At 40.4% G+C, this 21,760-nt stretch overlaps 1 protein-coding gene across 1 annotated transcript in view; it reads left to right on the top strand.

Moving 5' to 3' along the window:
• Positions 1-21,760, top strand: part of LOC136866988 (nose resistant to fluoxetine protein 6-like) — a 227,149-nt gene that overhangs the window by 127,819 nt on the left and 77,570 nt on the right. The window contains exon 4 of the mRNA XM_068226789.1: positions 13,277-13,347. Within this exon, the coding sequence (XP_068082890.1) occupies positions 13,277-13,347 (71 nt within the window). The remainder of the gene's footprint in view (positions 1-13,276; positions 13,348-21,760) is intronic.

Below are 21,760 nucleotides of genomic sequence, written 5' to 3'. Positions count from 1 at the left end.
CCCCTCTTAACTCAACCCTCACCCCTCCCATACTCTGAGGCAACGGGATCCATTCTGACGCGACAGCTGATGAATCACCCGAGAGCTCTAACCTGTTGCCACCTAAATTCACTATCCATTGCAGCTCACCTGGTAGAACTACAGACTGTTTTCGAAAATAATAAGGTGCATTGTATTGGCATATCAGAAAGCTGGATACGTGGAGATTTGCCGTCATGTGCTGTAAATCTCGACGGATACTCGCTCTTACGACATGACCGCACTGACAGACGAGGTGGTGGAGTAGCCTTTTACTGCAGGAATGATTTAAAATGCAAGATCATCTGCACCTCAGACCCAAGCCTTCCCCTGCGTCCTGAGTATGTGTTTGTTGAACTCGACTGCAATAAGAAAATATTATTAGGAATTGTATATAAGCCACCTAATATTAGACAAATGGAGGACTTCGAAGCAGCTTTAACAGATCTTATCTCGGCCTACGAAGATGTCATAGTCATGGGCGACTTTAATACTGACTTGTTAAAACAAACCAGTGAATCGGATAAGTTGCCTCATATATTTCATGCTGTGAACATGGAAATCCTACCACTTCACGCTACGAACCACGTCTACTACCCTGATCTCTCGACTCACACATTAATTGACCTTATAATTGCATATCAACCCCAGAAAGTCATTAAGCACGGACAGGTCCAGCTCCTGGGATTTCAACTCACGACTTATTGTACTTATGTTACTCTATCCGAGGACCGGAGTATAAAGCACGCTACGTTATTTTAATAGACATAAACATATTGAAGTAGATGACCTACGCATTGACGCATATAACTTACCGTGGGATGACATACGTAATCTTCATGACATTGACTCAAAAGTTAACAGATTCAACTCTTTATTGCAGAACTTGTATGACAAACATGCTCCGGAGAGGCAGGTAACATTTACCCGCCCCCTTCTCCTTGGCTGACGACCGAGATAAGATCTGCTATGGCCAGCCGTGACCGTTGGTACAGAAAATTCAGAAAAACACGTGACAAAGATGACTTTGAACAATACAGGAAACTGAGAAACAAAGTTAAACAACTACTTAGAAACAGCAATTGCCATTACTTTCAACAGTTAGCAGGAAATAATAATTTAAACTAAACATGGAAGAAGCTACGATCTTTGGGTATAGGCAAAGCCATAGAAGAGCACATTCCCACCATATCTCTAGATACATTAAATGATTACTTTTCTCAGCCTAAAGTCGGACCAGTTCCATTACCGGCTAATCCCACAAACTCAACATGCCGTTCCGAGCGCGACCAGTTCTCTTTCCACACAGTTAGCGCAAATGATGTTAAACGTGTGCTGTACTCTATCACTTCCGATGCGACAGGTAATGACGGTATCTCGCTAAAATTAATTAAAAACATCATCGGGGCGGTACTGCCAATACTGACTCACATATTCAACTACTGCCTGACCAATGGAGTATTCCCTAATGTTTGGAAAGACGCACTAATAAGGCTAATCCCGAAAAACTCTACCTTAGATTCTCCATCAGATTACCGCCCTGTGTCCATCCTACCACCCCTCGCAAAAGCACTCGAACGTCTGATTCATACACAAATCACTGTATACCTGACCCAGAATTCCCTCCTTGATCCTTTTCAATCCGGCTTTAAAAAAGGACATAGTACCGCGACAGCATTACTGCGGTTTACGGACGATATCAGACATGCAACAGACCAACGATATGTGACTGTAGCTACACTACTAGACCTAAGCAGCGCCTTTGACCCAGTTAGCCCTGGGTTACTACTGCTAAAACTCCGTAATCTCAACTTTAATGAGAGATCTCTTAAACTTTTTGGCTCCTACCTTACTGACCGTCGGCAACGAGTATCAGTGGGAGCAATGTACTCAGGATGGCGTAACAAGTCAATAGGTGTCCCGCAGGGGTCGGTTTTGGGCCCACATTTATGTGTTGTTAGTGTGAACGACATAGGGGACACAATGAAATATAGCAAGTACCATATATATGCATGTGATCTCCAGATTTATTGTCACTCATATCCACAAGACATAGATGTAACCATTGACAGAGTAAATTTTGACTTACGACGACTGAATGACTATGCCAAAAATAACAGCTTGGTAATAAATCGTAACAAAACTCAGGCTATTTGATACCAAGAGAAACCTTACCTTGTTAAAAAGCAGACATGTACCCCCAATTATTTTAAATAATACTGTCGTGCCCTATTGTACGTCAGTATGAAACTGAGAAACTAAACTGGACTGGACTGAACAAGTGACAAATACATGCCGTAAAGTGCAGAAATCTCGTTTTCCTCTCAAACGCTACTCTTCCATATTTCCAAAACATTTTCAAATACAACTGGTAAAATCCCTAATCTTACCAATTCTAGACTACTTCGACACTGTACTTACAGACATAACTCAAGACGGTAACAAGATGCTCGAACGGAGTTTAAACACCTGTAATCGATTTATATTTAAGCTGCGATATGATTCTCACATTTCACCTTATTATAGGGAGTTGTCATGGCTTCGTGTTCATGAGCGTCGCAGTCTTCACATGTTGTCCCTTCTGCATGGAGTTCTAAACTCAGGTGTACCGAATTATCTCTCATCAAACTTTAATTACCTCTCGTCCTATCACAACCACGATACACGATCTGGCTCCTGTTTAACAATATCTCTCAGTCACTCCAGGACTTACAACCGCTCCTTTGTAGTCACTGTCGCTAGGCTGTGCAATACCCTCCCTGCTACCATTAGGGATTTACGTTCTCATAGGAGATTTATGATCGACTGCCGAAATCACTTGCTGAATACCTCTAGCAGACTTGTTCGATGTGCGTAGTGTGAATGAGTGCGTGAATGAACTTATTTTCATAAAAATTAGAATTGTATTTGTTAGTTATAAGTTTACCAGTGTTAGTTTTAAAATGATTATCATGTTTCATTTATATTGTCATGTTGTATTATTTCTTTTATTACTCTCTCCATATTTTCTGTTAGTACTACATTATCTTTAAAATGATTTGTTTTATTTAAAAATGTATATATGTGAATTATTGTAAATGTTGTGGTTAAGTGTAAGAGAGGGCCTCGAGCCATAACTTCGCCACGAATAAAGACGAATTATTTACTTACTTACTTACTTATAAGCCTTCTGTCCGACTACGTGATTCTAACTCAACTTCCGGTGATATCACGGAGTGTCACAAATTAATCCATTGGCTTTCTTTAATTTATTAATTGATGTCCATGGTTCCAAATTTTTGTATCACGGTACGGGGCTGAAAGTATGGGTACGATCGTACCGTTTTGTATAATTCACTTGGCGTTGGTTCAATTATACTAACGTCGGCCATTTGTTTGAAGGCGCCCTTATTGTTACTTCCGCTTGTACCCACGCTATCCACACGTGATCAGTCGCACACAACGATTATTATTCCTCCTACGTTGTAACTACTTTAACTGGGCCCACCAAAAATTATCTTCACTCCGATACAATTATTAAAAGCCCAATCGATGTGCAATCTTCCTCAAACTCACGAGATAGACTAAAATAAATTATTCCCAGGGGGGAATTTTGGCGATTAAGAATGGAAAAATTTGATTGGCTGCGCCATTTTTGCTAGGTCTGCTCGTCTAATTCCCAGGATTTCAGCTATCCTCAGTCCTTTTCGCATATCTTAAGTTTCTCTCTCTAACACAGATGCGTGGAAATTTCCAAAATAATGTTCTCGAGGTGTGGCAAACGTCTGTTCCCAAGGTACAGCGGGTGGAAGTTCCCAGTAAATAGCTGCTAAGTGCATTTATAACATAATTGTTTAACAATCCCCAACAGAACGTGCTCTACCACTACTAAAGTGGCTTATATCTTCTACGTTGTTGGGCTGTGACCATTCTGCAGTCCTCGCTAAAATTCTCTCATTTTCCTCAACCTGATGGTTGGTGGGTAGCATGACTGTCCTCGTCCAACGACCTTCTATCCTGAGCCAGCTGCTTGATTACTTGATATGGACGTCGCCCTTTAATGCCATCGAAGAACCCTGCTCTTGGTCGTCCTCTTCTAGTCTTTCCTTCCAGTTTCACTTCAAGGAGTGTGGTGATGATTGCCGGAGTAAGTGACCTCCAACTGCATCTTCTTTTCGCGATTTTCTCTCGACTGATGGTTTCTTCAGCTCTCTTGAGAACTTCTTTATTTGTTAGCCTGTGAGTCCAGGCAATTTGTAACATTCGACGCCAGCACCAAATTTCAAATGCATCTATTCTTTTCTTATGAGCCTATAATAGAGTCCAGGTTGCAGAGCCATAGGTCACAATACTCCAAATGTAGCTCTTACTGATGATTGATTGATTGATATTTGTTGTTTAAAGGGGCCTAACATCGAGGTCATCGGCATCTAATGGTACGAAATGAGACGAAATGAGATGACGAATTAAAAGTAAAAAATCCTCCACTGACCAGAATTCAAAGCGTGAGGACGAAGAATGAATGGATGGATTGATATGAATTTAAAACGATCAGTGGATCCGACCCACAGTGCCTCACATGTACAGAAGCTGACACAAAACGATAGTAGTACGGACCAAGGGACTGCTTCTATAGCACTATGCTGAATCGATTAGAATATGCTCGTTGTCGAAACGGGTCCAAAATCCAGGTCATCGGCCCCTCATAATGGTATTTATCGCTAGAAAAGTAGAACCATGGTATTTGCCATGTTGCGGTACTAATCAAGAGTAGCGTAGACTCGCGGTATTTCACACATTATGGTACTACTCACAGGTAATGAAATTCGCACATGTATTACAGACCTAATATGTTTCGCACATTGCGGCACCCTTGACAGGCATCGCAAACCTATGGTGTTCACCTCCTAAGAGTACTAACCACAGGGACTCGTACTATCCCGTGGTGTTCCTTATATAGTGGGTACTAATCATAGGCAAGCCAGAACCATGGGTTCCTTCATCCCATCGTGTCGCTCATACAGTGCTACTAATCACAGGTACTGTAAAAGCCGTCGAGCCCTCGTTTGCTACCAAGGTACGTAGAATACAAGGTAGGGATCACGAGAGAGGTGCGCAGTAGCAAGCAGAGCTGTGACGTCAAGAAAGGACCCTCGCGTTGAATCTGCTCTGAATGAGGTAGAGGTAGTTCGAATAAGAATCGCTGTACACGCAGAAGCTAGGTGCTAATTATACACGATAGTAACATATCTGTGGTGTATAAGAAACCGCGTGTGTTTATTTTATCTGATAAAACGTAAAAAGCAGTAATAGGGTACACTTTTCAATATGCTTTGTCATGCCATTGCAGGCTGCACAAATCATAACAGGCACGCGAAGGAACGAAACATACACTTTCATGTATTCCCTAAAGCCACTGACCTAAATGAATGGTGACAGAAGTAATCAAGACATTAGCGAAACCTATCTTTCTCAGCTTCGAGGGTTCGGAAGGCTTTATGACCATCCTCTTCCGACAGCTGTGACGCGAAAGGTGAGATCATTGCTTCTTAGCCTCAATGCTTCCGAGGCGATAAGAAATTCCATCTGTTCTTCGAAAGATTATGAAACATTACGCCCAAATATATTACATGCTACTGATGAACTCGATCAAAACTCGGATATCGTGTGCCAGTCTAAGGCCAGCGTTGAGCCCACAACATCCTATTATTTACCGGAGGATGAGCAAGGGTTCGTTAAAGCCCTTGAAGAGCTAGTAAAACAGCTCGAGAACAGTCGCGAAACCAAGGATCGTGATGAGCTGCTTGAAAACTTCACAGGCTATATTGTAGCTTTTAGGGTAAAGAAGAAGAACCTCGATATAGAAAACAATTACGGAGAGAAAACAGGTCAAACTACAAGGGGTGGAAATTAAATTTCAAAAAGAGGTCCATTTTCTTTGCAAGATGCTTTACGTCGTACCGACAAAGATAGGTCTTATGGCGACGATTGGACAGGAAAGGGCTAGGAGTGGGAAGGAAGCGTCCGTGGCCTTAATTAAGGTACAGCCCCAGCATTTGCTTGGTGTGAAAATGGGAACCATCTTCAGGGCTGCCGACAGTGGGGTTCGAACCCACTATCTGCCGAATACTGAATACTGTCCGCACTTAAGCGACTGCAGTTATCAAGCTCGGTAGTTTCAATTTTACCACGGGAAAGAACTGAAAGAGGGTTCTAACATCATCACAAACCTTACGGATATCCTGAAGAAGGAATTCCCCGAAATTTATGAGTTTGCAAGTTGCTTCGTGAGAAGCCGTTCTTTTATTCGAATGGACGCTTTAAACAAAAGTAAGACATTCAAGAGACCGGCTTTCAGTTAATAAAATACCGATATAGAAAGAAGAAAAGCAAAGAAATTCCATTGATGCTAGGGATAAGTGTGTTTGATATTCCTTTTTTTAATATCAGCGTTACACTTTGTGTATAAAGTATCTGTTATTTTTTTATGAAAGGCATTTTATTGTTTTATATGAAACCAGTGCTAAGAATGTTAATATGCAGGCTCATTAATTTATATGGCCTATCTAATGTTAACGTGGAATTTGTCAGTGCCTGGCACTTGGAGAACATTTACTGTACTGCTCGTGCTGTGGCCAGTTTCCCAACATTTGCTGTTTGAATTGTTGATAGTGTATATAGTTTCCCAATACTGCTTGTAACAACGGACATATTTCTTGCAGTCATCAAGCGTTAATGTTCGCGTCTGTAACTGTAACAATTAGAGCCCCTTGTTATTGTTATCACAGGTGTTGAGAACATGAACATATGGAATGGTAAATTCCACTGCGAACACAGTCTTAGCATTGTTACAACCTTTTGTACAGATCGAAATACTTCAGAAATGCAGCTGGATTCACACTGTATTTTTTGATCTCCTATTATTACTCTACTGTAATAGTGAAGTGCAATGCCTTTTGCGAGGTGATGTTAAAATATAAATGAAGTTCTCTTATCTCTAACTTGTGGCTAAAACAGAATAGCTTAAAGCTGTGTATTAGCCTACCTCACACAGAATACAAGGCGCTGAGGGTTCACGTGACGTCATCGACGGCCAAGCGTGGTGGGGAGACCTGCGCGTGATCCCTACCTCTTACTCAAACTACCTTGGTTTGCTACTAATCACAAACCTATTTGGTACCCAACATAGTGGTACTACTCGCAAGTAAAGGCGACTCATGGTGTTCCCCGTGTGGTGGTACTAATGACAGTAGTTTCATGGTTCTAATTTGACCATCCCTTGGTCGCCCCTTTTAGTCGCCTCTTACGACAGGCAGGGTATACCGCGGGTGTATTCTACATGTGCGTCCCCCACCCGCAGGGGGTTTTGTGTTTGGTCCGTGAGAGGTATTTTATTTCCCACAAGTCCGCCGGCAAGACGCTTAGAACCCCCCTATCCGCTACCTGGGATGCGCCACGTGGGAGTTATCACCTCTCCCCCTGCTACGCCAGCGTAGTAGGTTCGTGAAAAGCTCTTAATGAAATGCTTTCTTACTGGTAGGGATATTGCCTTGGAGGTCAACAGGCTTCTTGTTTTATTGAAAGCTTCTTTAGCCTGGGCCATTCGAGAACGGACATCCTTTTTACACCTCCCATCAGATGTAATGATGCTTCCCAAAAAGCTGAACTGATTTACTTGAGTAAATTTTTCTCCTTCCAACCAAACATTAACATCCTGTTTACCATCCAGAGCACATTTCATTATCTTGGTTCTTGTTTTGTTAACATTCATGTTACATTTTAGTATTAGTAGATCATTCAGTTTCTTTAGTGAGGCCTCTATGTCTTTCTCAATTTCAGCTGTATGTATGTATGTTGGGTATTCAGCCCGAAGGCTGGTTTGATCTTCTGCAGCTCCGCCAACAGCTGTCATAAATACCCTAGGCGTCGCTGAAGAGGCGCACTAGGGAAATGAGGAGTGAGGTAGTTCCCCGTTGCTTTCCTCACCGAGCCAGCTGCTATTACATATCATTCTGCCAAGCCCACTGAAATGCATGCACCAGCTGACCCTATGAGTGATATTTTCAAACCATTCATAACAGGAACTGGCTGTATAAGGATTGGTATTACTAGCATCACTCATACCTCAGTCACGTTCATATTGTCAAAGCCAAAGACTGAGACAGGTCAATGAATGTAACAAATTTGATATAGCCCATACCAGAAGACATAGTGCACTGTAAACACTATATCTCGCCAGCAAAGGCACCAGTTTCAGCTATGAGGGCAATATCATCCGCAAAACGAATTGTTTGGTGTAGTTGGCCATTTATTTTTATTCCCTGAGTGGAGGCGGCTGAAAACTCTTTTCATTGCTTCTTCTACATACACATTGAATTATAGAGGTGACAGACCACATCTTTGCCTTACTCCTTTTCTTATTTTCGCGTTTTGCTCCTTTCCAATTAAGCGCTGTCTGGTTCTTGTACAGCTGATAGATGATCTTTCGATCTCTGTAGTCCACTTTCAGACTTCTAAGGGCTTTAAACATAATATTCCAGTTAACATTATCAAACGCATTCTCTATATCAATGAAAGCAATTAGGATGTTCTTATTGATTCTTAGGGCTTCTTCAATAATTGTTCTAAGGCTCAGATTTGCTTCTCTTGTTCGCCTGTTTCTTCTAAACCCGAATTGATCCTCTGAGAGGTTTCCTTCTATTCTTTTCTCCCTGCTATGGTAAACAATTCTTGTAATAATGTTGGAGGCATGTGTTACCAGGCTTAACGTTCTATAATCTTGACACCTCTTTGCATGATTACTTTTTGGGACAGGTATCCATACTGTGCCATATCATATATGCCCCAAATAGTAATTATATAATATGGTGGAATATTGAGTATTTAATACCAGAAGGAGTCATGGTGTAATATAGAAGTTGCGTAATGCAGTATCCCGGCAGTAATTTCTTATCTTTCATAGCAACAGCGAATATCTCGGGTATTCCGTATGACTCAATCGGGGATTTATGAGAGCGTTTGAGAGCGGCCGATTATAGAAAGGTCCAATCACAGCCCTGGAAGCGATATGGCAGAATGAAGGGATTTACAAAACAAATGAAGTAAGTCTTACCAACTTTGAGATTTACAGTGCTGTACTACTCTTTATTTTATTAGGCAATCTGTTATAAAGCCATACTCCACGTTTTTGATATGAAATAGAAGCCAGTTAAACATTAAAAAACTACCTGTAGACAGTTGCAATACTTAATTTGAATTAATAAAGTAATTAACATATTTCTATTGAATCAGTGCTTTTGCAGAGTAGTGGGCGAGCAATAACGTTATCGCATCAGTGGAATCCCCGATGATATGACTAATACCGGAAGTTTGGTGTATATAGCAGCTTCTGGAGATGGAAAGGGCACTCTATCTTGAAGCTGACAACTGTGCGGGTCGTTGTTCCTTATATTCAGCCAGCGTTGTATGAAAGTAACTTTTACAGTGACGATTTTTAATCGAACAAGTATATATAGTTTGTGAAAGCTGAAACGTTATTGTTTTGAGAATATAATACCTATATGCAAGTGAATATAACTAAGACGATAGTTACTGTCGATATTTCCGAACCCGTATTTGAAATTTGCATTTGGATTGTGCAAATACTGTGATCGATACGCGTCCGGTAATCGCGAAAAACGTGTGCGAATCGTCGTTATCGTCCCGGTACAATCTAATGGTGTGTGCGCAGCACCACATTTCAAGGATGATGGAAGAAGAAAGGACCTGCAGTGTATTTGATAACGCCATGCAGTTTGTTGCAAATATGGCGTAATTTTCCTGACACGGCGGCCTGGAGCCATGAAGAAGCTGAGACAAACAGATAAGTTCATCTTAAAAACCTTCTGGGCATGCTTAGATAGAAGAAATTAGGCTAATACGATCCTATAGTAATTTCGCTATAAATGCCAGTCCTTGTGCGGCTGAGCTATGTTTCCTTTTTATAGTTTAATGTCATGTTTCAGGGAAGATGCATGTTTGAACCCTGATTTTTATATATTATTTTATTTCCTTTTTATTAGATGGGAAAGAGGGAAATGTTAGGTTTAGATGAGGATATGTTTGTCAAGAGGTAACTGTGTATTCCATTTTTTTGTAACAAGATCTAGACTCTTTTATTAAAAGGGCTGCACAGCCTAAAGCGTGTTTTGGGATAAATTTCAGGAGGGAACATTTTATTTAAAGGCATGTAGCATGTTTACAGGAGTGGAACCAGCGTGTATGTGCATCGTTGAACTAGTATCTTTTAGATCGGCAAAGAAGACTAGCTAATTGGTATTGTGTTATAAATTTACGAGAAAAAGGCAAGATTAGCCGGATACTGAGATTACAATGTGTGTGTTTATACAGCATGTGGGTGCCTGATATATAAAAGAGGGTAAATATAATGGTGTAAGCTGCATGATAAGCGAAAGAGGCTTGATTTGCCTTGAATGTTCAGTGATAATATAAGAGTCGAACCCGTGGTCTCCGAAGTGTTAGGCCAGATGTGCCGTATGTCGTATCATAGCCGTGCTAAATTGGAATATGAATTTAAGGCCAAATGAATGTGTATTGAAGCATTAAGTTGAGTTCGAGGCCTTGTGTTAGTTTAATAAACAGAGAAGTGAGTGGCAGCGTTAATTTATATTCCCGATATATTAAAATCTCTCAGGCAGGAATTACCAATCCAATTAGTTAGTTTCTTTTTCTTGCGAGGCAATATGCTTCATAGCTGGCTCATTAGAAGTGTTACGTGAGTTATAATTCGGCGTGTCAAGTGAAGACCAACATATGGACAGCTGAGCCAAGAGTTCCGTGTTCTTTCAATATGAAGGAGTTTAGCGTCTTATTGCTCGTATTTCAGATAACGGATACACAGATTTTCTTTGTTTATTTTTTTTGCATGAATTTTACAGGTTTATTTGAAGTGTTTTGTTTTTATTGAATTGTGATATATGTTTATTGTTGATCATGTCATTGTCACCGTTGATAAAGACTTGTTTTTTTTTTAATATGAGGCCGAGCTCATTTTACTGGGAAGTAGGCTTTCATGCCATCCAATTTGTAACAGAGCGGTCTGTTAATAGATTCTGTGTAGCAATAAGTTAGTACCCTGAGGCATTGATTTGCTGATTAATGTTGTATGTATAATTTTTAATTTTGGATCGGATTTAGCATAATTTTATTCTGTCGTGGCATGTCCTAAACCGTAAATGGAACGATATCCGTCAGGATTCGATAAGATGAATTTAACTGCGCTGAATCGAGGCGAAGTGTGTATTTCTTCCCCAGGTCGTTGTTTTTATTTTTTAAATATTTTTATTTTAAAAACGGGACATTGCCCGTCTTTTTGTAATAATCTTTGCGCTAATTATGTGCACGGTACATATTGATTTTCTGGCATTTATTTGAGCCATATTATTTTTTTAAATTAATTTGTTTATTTTCGATTTTTATTAATGTTTTTCTTTGATAATAAATCCATCTTACCCCTTAATTTGATTTTTATTTCGGAATTATGTTACTGTTTCCCGTTCACATACACATAGTTAATTTTTATCCTGAAACTTTTAATTTATTTTTGCCCTGATCGAACCGAACACGCAGCTCTCCGATTGGCGCCGGTAGACTGTATTTTAGACGGGAACGGTACAATACAATTTTTTCAAAATCTTCCGGCATTTCTCCGCTAGTACAAGCATCACTTACTAGTCGATATAAGGAAGATTTTGCCTTATCCCCTAGAACTTGTAGTATTTCACTTGGAATTGAGTCTACTCCAGGAGCTTTCCTTTGTTTTAGCTCATTCAAAGCTTTATTAAATTCCTATCTAAATATACATGGTCCCAGATCATCTTGTTCTATCTCACTTTCATTTTCTATTACATCGTCATCTATTTGTCCTTCATTCAGGCCTTCTACATATTCCTTCCATATTATAACTATCTTATCCTGCTCTATTATCACATCTCCGTTGCTTCCTTTTATTGTACTCAAGGGCATTATCTTACTTTGGAAGTGTCTCCGGACTTTTGAAAAAGCTATTTCGGTATTACCTTTGGTTATATTTTCATCTGTCTGTATACATTGTGCTTCAATCCACTCTACATTTGCTTTTTTAGTTTCTCGGTGGATTTTATTTCTTACCTTCTTTTATTCTTCATGATTTCCTTTCCTTTTGGCCATCTGGCGCGCATTCATTATTTGCAAAATGTGGAGTGTAACCCATGGCTTAGAGAGTTTCCTCTCTTCTTTTCCAAAAACGTTTTCTGCTGCATCAATTATTTGTTTCTTGATTTCTTCCCATTTTTCTTGAGCACTACGTCCAGCCAGTACTTCAGTCTTAATTTTGTTATTAGTTTCTTATTTGAATATTTTGATAGCCTCGCTGTCTTTCTTTAACTTACTCAAATTCCATTTTGGGGGAATAAAATTGTTGAATGTTAAATTCCTACCCAGAATCTAATGAATATATTCCACCATATCGCCTAAGGCAATTTGGGTGCAATGTAGAGTCAGCGTCAGGAAGGGCATCCAGCCGTAAAACAGAGCCAAATCAACCTGTGCCACACAGTTTGCACCCGTGAACCCACTTGTGTGGGAAAAGCGGTAAAAGAAGAATGAACCTTCTCCTATATTTTCCATTTTCCTTTACCCGGCCCAAAATTTTCTTTAGAATCTTCTTTCTTTGGCTTCAAGTTGTTCTGCCATACCATCCTCATTAATTGAGAGGCATTCTGATTTACAGAGAGCTTCTGGTCGAATTACTGTACAGTAGTCCGGCTCCATGACTAAATAGTTAGCGTGCTGGCCTTTGGTCACAGAGGCCCCGGGTTCGATTCCCGGCATGGTCTGGAATTTTAACCATCATTGCTTAATTTCGCTGGCACGAGGGCTGGGTGTATGTGTCGTCTTCATCATCATTTCATCCTCATCACGAAGCATAGGTCGGCTCAGGTCACCTACGGATGTCAAATCAAAAGACCTGCACCTGGCGAGGCGAACATGTTCTCGGACACTCCCGGCACTAAAAGCCATACGCCATTTCATTTACTGTAAAATAATGTCTAAAATTGGACTTGAAAGATACTGACCGTTTGTTATAGATATCTTTGGTGAGGTGGTAGGCCATTTCTATCTTGTTGATTCTCGATTTTAATGCCTCTTTCTCATTATTATTGATTATTATTATTATTATTATTATTATTATTATTATTATTATTATTATTATTATTATTATTATTATTATTTATTTCAGAGGTTTATTTACGGCTATCCTGGGCGTGATAATCTGCAGTACGTTGTACGATGTGACACATCAAGAAACAAGTAAGTGAATTATGTTTACTTTCATAAGGTTGCGTACAAAATAATAATAATAATAATAATAATAATAATAATAATAATACTAATAATAATAATAATAATAATAATAATAATAATAATAATGTTGAATTGAAACATTACAAAGCGTTACTCTACCAGAAGCTCTAAACGCATCAGAAACCTTAACTTTAAGAGGTCATTCTCAAATTGCAGATATTGAAAAGCAAGACCCTAAAAGTTTTAGGAAAATATTCGACCCCACACAAGAAAATGGAAATTGGATTCTTCAATACTTTCCGGAGGAGACGTTTGACATTTTTTGGACACATTTTTAGGTTGAATAATAATAGACACACAAAAAGATTATTCAATGTGATAAATTCCCAAAAGAGGAGAATACATTGGCTGGAGCAAATAAGAGGGGATCTGAATGAATTGAACATCGGAGAAGACATCATGCAAATCGCAAATTCTTCAGGATCTCAGTAAATAAACACACGCTTTTGATGAAAACTACCAGCGGGACTAGTACAAAGTGGTCAGAAGGACGGAAGATGAAAAAAGTGAGTTCATGAGGAGAGTTTAGAAGTATAGGAAAGCGAAAGTCATCAAGCCAATAAACACGTTCCAATGCGCTCTACGAATGGGCATAACAAAATAATAAAACTTGGCGAACGAAATGGAATTCGATGGGGAGCTATCAATATTAATTGGGCTTATGGAAGAAAGAAAGTAGAACTGGCTGAGTCAGCAAAGAGGATGCATCTGGATGTGCTCGGGTAAGGGAAGATAACGAGGAAGAGATAGGAGATTATAAAGTGTACTTGACGGGTGTTAGAAAGGGAAGGGCAGAGTCTGGGGTAGGGCTCTTTATCAGGAATACTATTGCACGCAACATAGTTTCTGTTAGGCACGTAAATGAGCGAATGATGAGGGTAGATTTGTCAGTTGGAGGAATCAGGACTAGAATTATCTCCGTGTATTCACCATGTCAGGGAGCAGATGAGGATGGAGTTGACAAGTTTTATGAAGCATTGAGTGACATCGTGGTCAGGGTCAACAGCAAGTATAGAATAGTGCTAATGGACGATTTCAATGCGAGATTTGGGAATAGAACTGAAGGATAAGAAAGGGTAATTGGTAAATGTGGGGAGGATATGGAAGCTAATGGGAATGAGAAGCGTTTGCTGGACTTCTGTGCTAGTATGGGTTAAGCAGTTACGAATACTTTCTTCAATCATAAGGCTATTCACCGCTACACATGGGAGGCTAGGTGTACCAGATCCATAATAGACCATATCTTAACCGACTTTGAATTCAGGAAATCTGTTAGGAATGTACGAGTTTTCCGGGGATTTTTCGATGATACAGACCACTATCTGACTCTGTTGAGGTCGGTGTGATTTTGTTATGTATAATAATAATAATAATAATAATAATAATAATAATAATAATAATAATAATAATAATAATAATAATAATTTATTTCATGTGTGCAAGAGATAGTTACATGTTCAATTTATTTTAAGTAATAATGTGTTAATAATAATACTACTACGTCTGTAATATATGTGGTTTAGTTACAAGATTATTTTTCTCAAGTAATAATGTTATTAGGAGAGTTATGTATATAAGAAACAGAGTCCTGTAAATATGTAAACAACATAATGAGTGAATAAATACTACTACTACTACTACTACTACAAAGTATCTCTAGGCATAGGGTAGAGAAAGTTATATCTGTCTGCAAACGAATAAGGGTAGAAAATCTCCAGGACGATGAAATTAGACAGAAGTACATGGATATGATTAGTGAGAAGTTTCGAACAGTAGACAGTAAGCAGGTTGAGGATATAGAAAATGAATGGATGTCATACCGGGATACTGTAGTAGGAACAGCAAGGGAATACCTAAGAACAACGGTGTGTAAACATGGGAAAAGGCGAATATCTTGGCGGAATAATGAAGTGAGAGCAGCTTGTAAACGTAAAAAGAAGGGTTATCAGAAATGGCTCCAAACAAGGGCCGAGGCAGACAGGGATTTTTACGTAGATGAATGAAACAGAGCGAAACAAATAGTTGTTGAATCCAAAAAGAAGTCGTGGGAAGATTTAGTAATAACCTGGAAGGCTAGGTCAAGCAGCTGGGAAACCTTTCTGTACAGTAATAAAGAATCTTAGGAAAGGAGGAAAAAAGGAAATGAACAGTGTTTTGAGTAATTCAGGTGAACTCATAATAGATCGCAGGGAATTACTGGAGAGGTGGAGGGAATATTTCGAACATCTTCTCAATCTAAAAGGAAATCATCCTGGAGGTGTTGCGAACAGCCAAGCTAATGGGGAGGAGGAAAATGATGTTGGTAAAATTACGCTTGAGGAAGTGGACAGGATGGTAAATAAACTCCATTGTCATAAAGCAGCAGGAATAGATGAAATTAGACCTGAAATGGTGAAGTATAGTGGGAAGGCAGGGATGAAATGACATCATAGAGTAGTAAGATTAGCATGGAGTGTTGGTAAGGTACCTTCAGATTGGACAAAAGCAGTAATTGCACCTATCTATAAGCAAGGGAACAGGAAGGATTGCAACAACTATCGAGGTATCTCATTGATTTGTATACCAGGCAAAGTATTCACTGGCATCTTGGAACGGAGGGTGCGATCAATCGTTGAGAGAAAGTTGGATGAAAACCAGTGTGGTTTCATACCACAGAGAGGCTGTCAGGATCAGATTCTCAGTATGCGCCAGGTAATTGAAAAATGCTACGAGAGGAATAGGCAGTTGTGTTTATGTTTCGTAGATCTAGAGAAAGCATATGACAGGGTACCGAGGGGAAAGATGTTCGCTATACTGGGGGACTATGGAATTAAAGGTAGATTATTAAAATCAATCAAAGGCATTTATGTTGACAATTGGGCTTCAGTGAGAATTGATGGTAGAATGAGTTCTTGGTTCAGGGTACTTACAGGCGTTAGACACGGCTGTAATCTTTCACCTTTGCTGTTCATAGTTTACGTGGATCATCTGCTCAAAGGTATAAAATGGCAGGGAGGGATTCAGTCAGGTGGAAATGTAGTAAGCAGTTTGGCCTATGCTGACGACTTGGTCTTAATGGCAGACTGTGCCGAAAGCCTGCAGTCTAATATCTTGGAACTTGAAAATAGGTGTAATGAGTATGGCATGAAAATTAGCCTCTCGAAGACGAAATTGATGTCAGTAGGCAAGAAATTCAACAGAATTGAAAGTGAGATTGGTGATACAAAGCTAGAACAGGTCAATAATTTTAAGTATTTAGGTTGTATGTTCTCCCAGGATGGTAATATAGTAAGTGAGATTGAATCAAGGTGTAGTAAAGCTAATGCAGTGAGCTGGCAGTTGCGATCAACAGTATTCTGTAAGAAGGAAGTCAGCTCCCAGACGAAACTATCTTTACATCGGTCTGTTTTCAGACCAACTTTACTTTACGGGAGCGAAAGCTGGGTGGACTCAGGATATCTTATTCATAAGTTAGAAGTAACAGAGTACAAAATAGGAAGACTGATTGCTGGTACAAACAGGTGGGAACAATGGCAGGAGGGTACTCGGAATGAGGTTATAAAGGCTAATTTAGGAATGAACTCGATGGATGAAGCTGTACGCATAAACCGGCTTCGGTGGTGGGGTCATGAGAGGCGAATGGAGGAGGATAGGTTACCTAGGAGAATAATGGACTCTGTCATGGACGGCAAGAGAAGTAGATGTAGACCAAGACGACGATGGTTAGACTCAGTTTCTAACGTTTTAAAGATAAGAGGTATAGAACTAAATGAGGCCACACCATTAGTTGCAAATCGAGGATTGTGGCGACGTTTAGTAAATTCACAGAGGCTTGCAGACTGAACGCTGAAAGGCATAACAGTCTATAATGATAACGTATGTATAATAATAATAATAATAATAATAATAATAATAATAATAATAATAATAATAATAATAACAATTGTACCGGTTGGTACACCTCTACGCGGCACATTTGAATTTTCCGCCTTAAAGTACCTTTCTACTGGAGAAACCCTGAACTTTAACAACTGAATCAACTCTACGGTTTATCAGAAGATGTCACTGAGTGTTTTTGATTTGCTTTTGTTTTTCATTGATCAAGAAGTGTGGACATTCTCTAACAGATGTCTCTACCAAACAACTATGATAATGCACTCTGGTGTGAAGGAATGAACTTTCTTGAAGAAATTTTGTATTCATAAGTTTTGTCCTTACTAAATTTTGTTCTGTCATTTGTGGGTTGGCAGTATTAATCCTTTCTTTCCGCCTGTTTTGAATGTAGCCAATCAGGAATTTCTGTAATTAATTTTCGGCCAATCGGGGCTTTCTTCTTCAATTTTGTGTGTAACTGTGTACTGTAGCCAATAAAAATTTGAGGGCGGGTTGTTATCATTCATGAAAGTCTCGAACTTTCCACGAGGGTATAAAAACTGCTGATTTTCTTGTCACCGGGCCACTCGAGTAACATCTAGCTCAGTGTGTGAATATGTAGCGGGGGGCGGGAAGCACCTCGTTCTTCAGGCAGCAGCTCTTCAACAAGGTAATGGCCGTTTAACATCTTTTCTTGCTAGCTCAGCAGTTTAACCCGCGGGGCAGGTTCGAAACCTTTAATACGTAAACCATAACTTAAAACATGTAATCCTTCCTATCTGGTAAAACTTCATTTATCTTGAACTGTAATTCGGGGATAGAGAGTGCCTTACCATCTCGAGCTCCCCTTCATTTTTGAATTTGAGGTGACTACGTTTTCGTAATCGTTTTTCTCTTCGTTCTTTATGTGTTAAATTTATTTTGTAGGCTAGTCACTTCCATAGATTGGGATTAGCCCCTTTATTATCGGCCGAGTGCCTCTTAGGTTTTAAAATCTGTATTTAGGAGTGCTAATTCACGCCTCCATTCCTTTTGGGTTTTGTGCCGTTTTTATTAACCTAGTATTTGTCCACTAAGGCCCAGGTAGAATGGGTACAAGTTACCCCTGTTTATTTATAAGTATGCATTAAGGGCAGTTAAGTGTAAAGTCCGTTAATGGCCTCTTAATAGGCTTGAAAGATTGAGAGCGGGTCAGCTCTTTTTGGTATTTTGAAAGGTGCCTCGGGGAGACGTGACATTTTGATTGCTGGGAGCTAGTGCTCCATGTAATTAGGGGCGTTCTGCCCTTTGGTATTTTGTGGTTGTGAGCTGAGAGCTTAAGGATTGACGAATTTGGGCTCGTAGCCCAGAATTTGTAAAGACCCCTTATCTTGTGCTTTCTTTTGTAAGGTTGCATTGTACCTGATTTTCTTTGTTATTTCCTAGTGAAAATTGTTAAATCTTATCTGTTGAAAATATAACCTTTATTTAAATTTTAAATTCATCTTTAAGACTTGTATTTAGACCCATTCCAGCCCGCACCTTCTTTCACCTCTGCTGTTCCACAGATACCTCGGAACAATAATAATAATATAAGAGAAACCAGCATCATGTAAATAAGTTGTATCGCTCTCCACCGATGGGCAGAAAGATATAATAGTAATGTGACTCCTATAATTTGCGGTGAAATCTCCGTGCAACGATTACCGATACAACGATAATAATCACCTGTAAAGCAATAAAATATTCTGGCTCCGACATTAATTCCATGAATTCAATATAAAATTAATCTTGATTTAACGATACTCTCGATAACGATAACTGTCTCCATTATGACTGCTTTTTTTCAGACCCCCTGGCCTGCTTTCCTGCAGGTACCCTGAGTATACGAACGTTGAAAGTGTCAGGAAAACGTGCCGCCATCATTTGAAGAGTAGAAATCTGAATGAACCATCGTTATTTCCTGCAAGGGCACTCACACATTTTCTAGCCGGGCTGGGTGGCTCAGACGGTTTAGGCGCTGGCCTTCTGACCCCAACTTGGCAGGTTCGATCCCGGCTCAGTCCGCTGGCACATGAAGGTGCTCAAATACGTCAGCTTCGTGTCGGTAGATTTACTGGCACGTAAAATAACTCATGGGGGACTAAATTCCGGCACCTCGGCGTCTCCGAAAACCGCAAAAGTAGTTAGTGGAACGTAAAGCAAATGACATTATTATCAGAAATTGCTTTTAGAGTTTTGGTTGTGTTCTGGAGAATCATTTGGTCTGTAAGGAATACGAAACAGACTGTCATTTACGTAGGTCGAGTCATAAGTCATGGCAACTATTTTTTTCTCGCGAACAGGAGACAACAGGGAAAATCTAAGATATGCATTTGGAAACGTACGATATGTACTTGTGTATAATTCCACTAGATGGTGTGTGTAAACAACAGTGGGTCTAAACATGCCCCCAAGTTCAGTGTGTGAGTGAAAGCGTCCCAAAATGGAACTCAACAAGCAGGAGCAACGATCGTATATTGAAATAGCAGTTCTCCGCGGCAGTCAAGTGAATGGCGTCGTCAGGGGTCACCACGGAGACACTAGATTCGACAAAATCAGTCGCCGAATAAGGTTATGGTTATCCTGGCATACGATGTTCAAGGTGTTCTTGCGTGTCATCCAGTGCGTGAGGGGCTCACTGTCAATTCAGTTTGTTCCAGTTCCTTTTTGTTGTACCAGTTGCCCCATGCAGTGCGAACCAAACGTCCAGATCTTTTGGACAACGCCATAACCCTACACGATAACGCGACAGCTCACACAGCAGCCATCGTTCAGCGTCGCTTACAACTGTGGGGATGGGAGGTTCTTCCACACCCGCCTTATTCGCCTGATCTGAGCCCATGTGACTATGATCTAATCCCCAAAGTCAAGAAGCTATTACGTGGACAACGGTTTGCTAACAAAGAGGACATCGTAACAGCATTTCGGAGAGAGGTGTCACACGTTAGCGATACACATGCAGCGAATTGTATTCAGCGCCTGCCCCACCGCTGGCAACGCGCAGTGGAAACCTTGGGTGATTATTTCGAAGGTCTGTAACCAGTAAAGACCTGTATTTTTGTACGTTGTCTTGTGTATTTGCTGTCTATACCACATAAGACTACATAAAAAGGACAGGTCTCCACTGGTTAGAGACCTTCGAAATAATCACCCAAGGTTTCCACTGCGCGTTGCCAGCGGTGGGGGCAGGCGCTGAATACAATTCGCTGCATGTGTATCGCTAACGTGTGACACCTCTCTCCGAAATGCTGTTACGATGTCCTCTTTGTTAGCAAACCGTTGTCCACGTAATAGCTTCTTGACTTTGGGGATTAGATCATAGTCACATGGGCTCAGATCAGGCGAATAAGGCGGGTGTGGAAGAACCTCCTATCGTCACCGTTGTAAGCGACGCTGAACGATGGCTGCTGTGTGAGCTGTCGCGTTATCGTGTAGGATTATGGAATGTGTTCTGTCACTTTCCTACGAGAACTTCCTGAAGTCAGAATCTGTCTTCAGGCACTATGCGTAAGTACATGCCCTATATTTCCAAATGCATATCTTTGATTTTCCTTGTTGTCTCCTGTTCGTGAGGAAAGAAAAAAGGTGCTATGACTTATGACTCGACCCTCGTATGATGTTTGCAAGAGTATCGAGCAGTTCTTTTTTTTTTTTTTTTTTTTTTTGCTAGTTGCTTTACGTCACACCGACACAGATAGGTCTTATGGCCACGATGGGACAGGAAAGAGCTAGGAGTGGGAAGGAAGCGGCCGTGGCCTTAATTAAGGTACAGCCCCAGCATTTGCCTGGTGTGAAAATTGGAAACCACGGAAAACCATTTTCAGGGCTGCCGACACTGGCGTTCGAACCTACTATCTCCCGAATACTGGATACTGGCCGCCGAGCAGTTCTAACAACAATACAGGGTGTATCAGAACCATACTGACAAAAATTCAGGAATGGTCTTCGTGTTATGAGAGCGAAGGTGCGATCGGATTGTCAGAGGCAATTTGTCTTTTCGAGAAAATTAGGTTATTTTGTTATTTCCGGGTGCGCGATTGAAATTGCACTAACTACTTTTACGTCTATGGAGACGCCGAGGTGCCGGAATTTAGTCCTACAGGAGTCCTTTTATGTTCCAGTAAATCTACCTACAGGAGGCTGACGTATTTGAGCACCTTCAAATACCACCCGACTGAGCCAGGATCGAACCTGCCAAGTTGGGGTCAGGCGGCAAGCACCTCAACCGCCTGAGCCACTTAGCCCGACTAGTGTAGTTCATTTGAGAATGTTTACCTATACAACTGTCGAAATGAATTACTACTAAATCATCGATATACGATAACTCCCTCTACAACGATAATTTTATCTGGTCCGCCTAGTATCGTTATATCGAGATTTCACTGTACTCTTAGTTTCCTCCACTTCGAACCACATGACCTTGCCGTGGTGGGGTGGCTTGTGCGTCCAACAAAGAAGCAGGTAGGCGAGCCATAGGTGCTACCAA

Source organism: Anabrus simplex, chromosome 3 (assembly GCF_040414725.1).
Source record: "Anabrus simplex isolate iqAnaSimp1 chromosome 3, ASM4041472v1, whole genome shotgun sequence".
In the NCBI taxonomy this organism is placed as follows: domain Eukaryota; kingdom Metazoa; phylum Arthropoda; class Insecta; order Orthoptera; family Tettigoniidae; genus Anabrus; species Anabrus simplex.
Note: the sequence above shows the minus strand (reverse complement) of the source record. Positions and strands in the feature narration are given on the sequence as shown.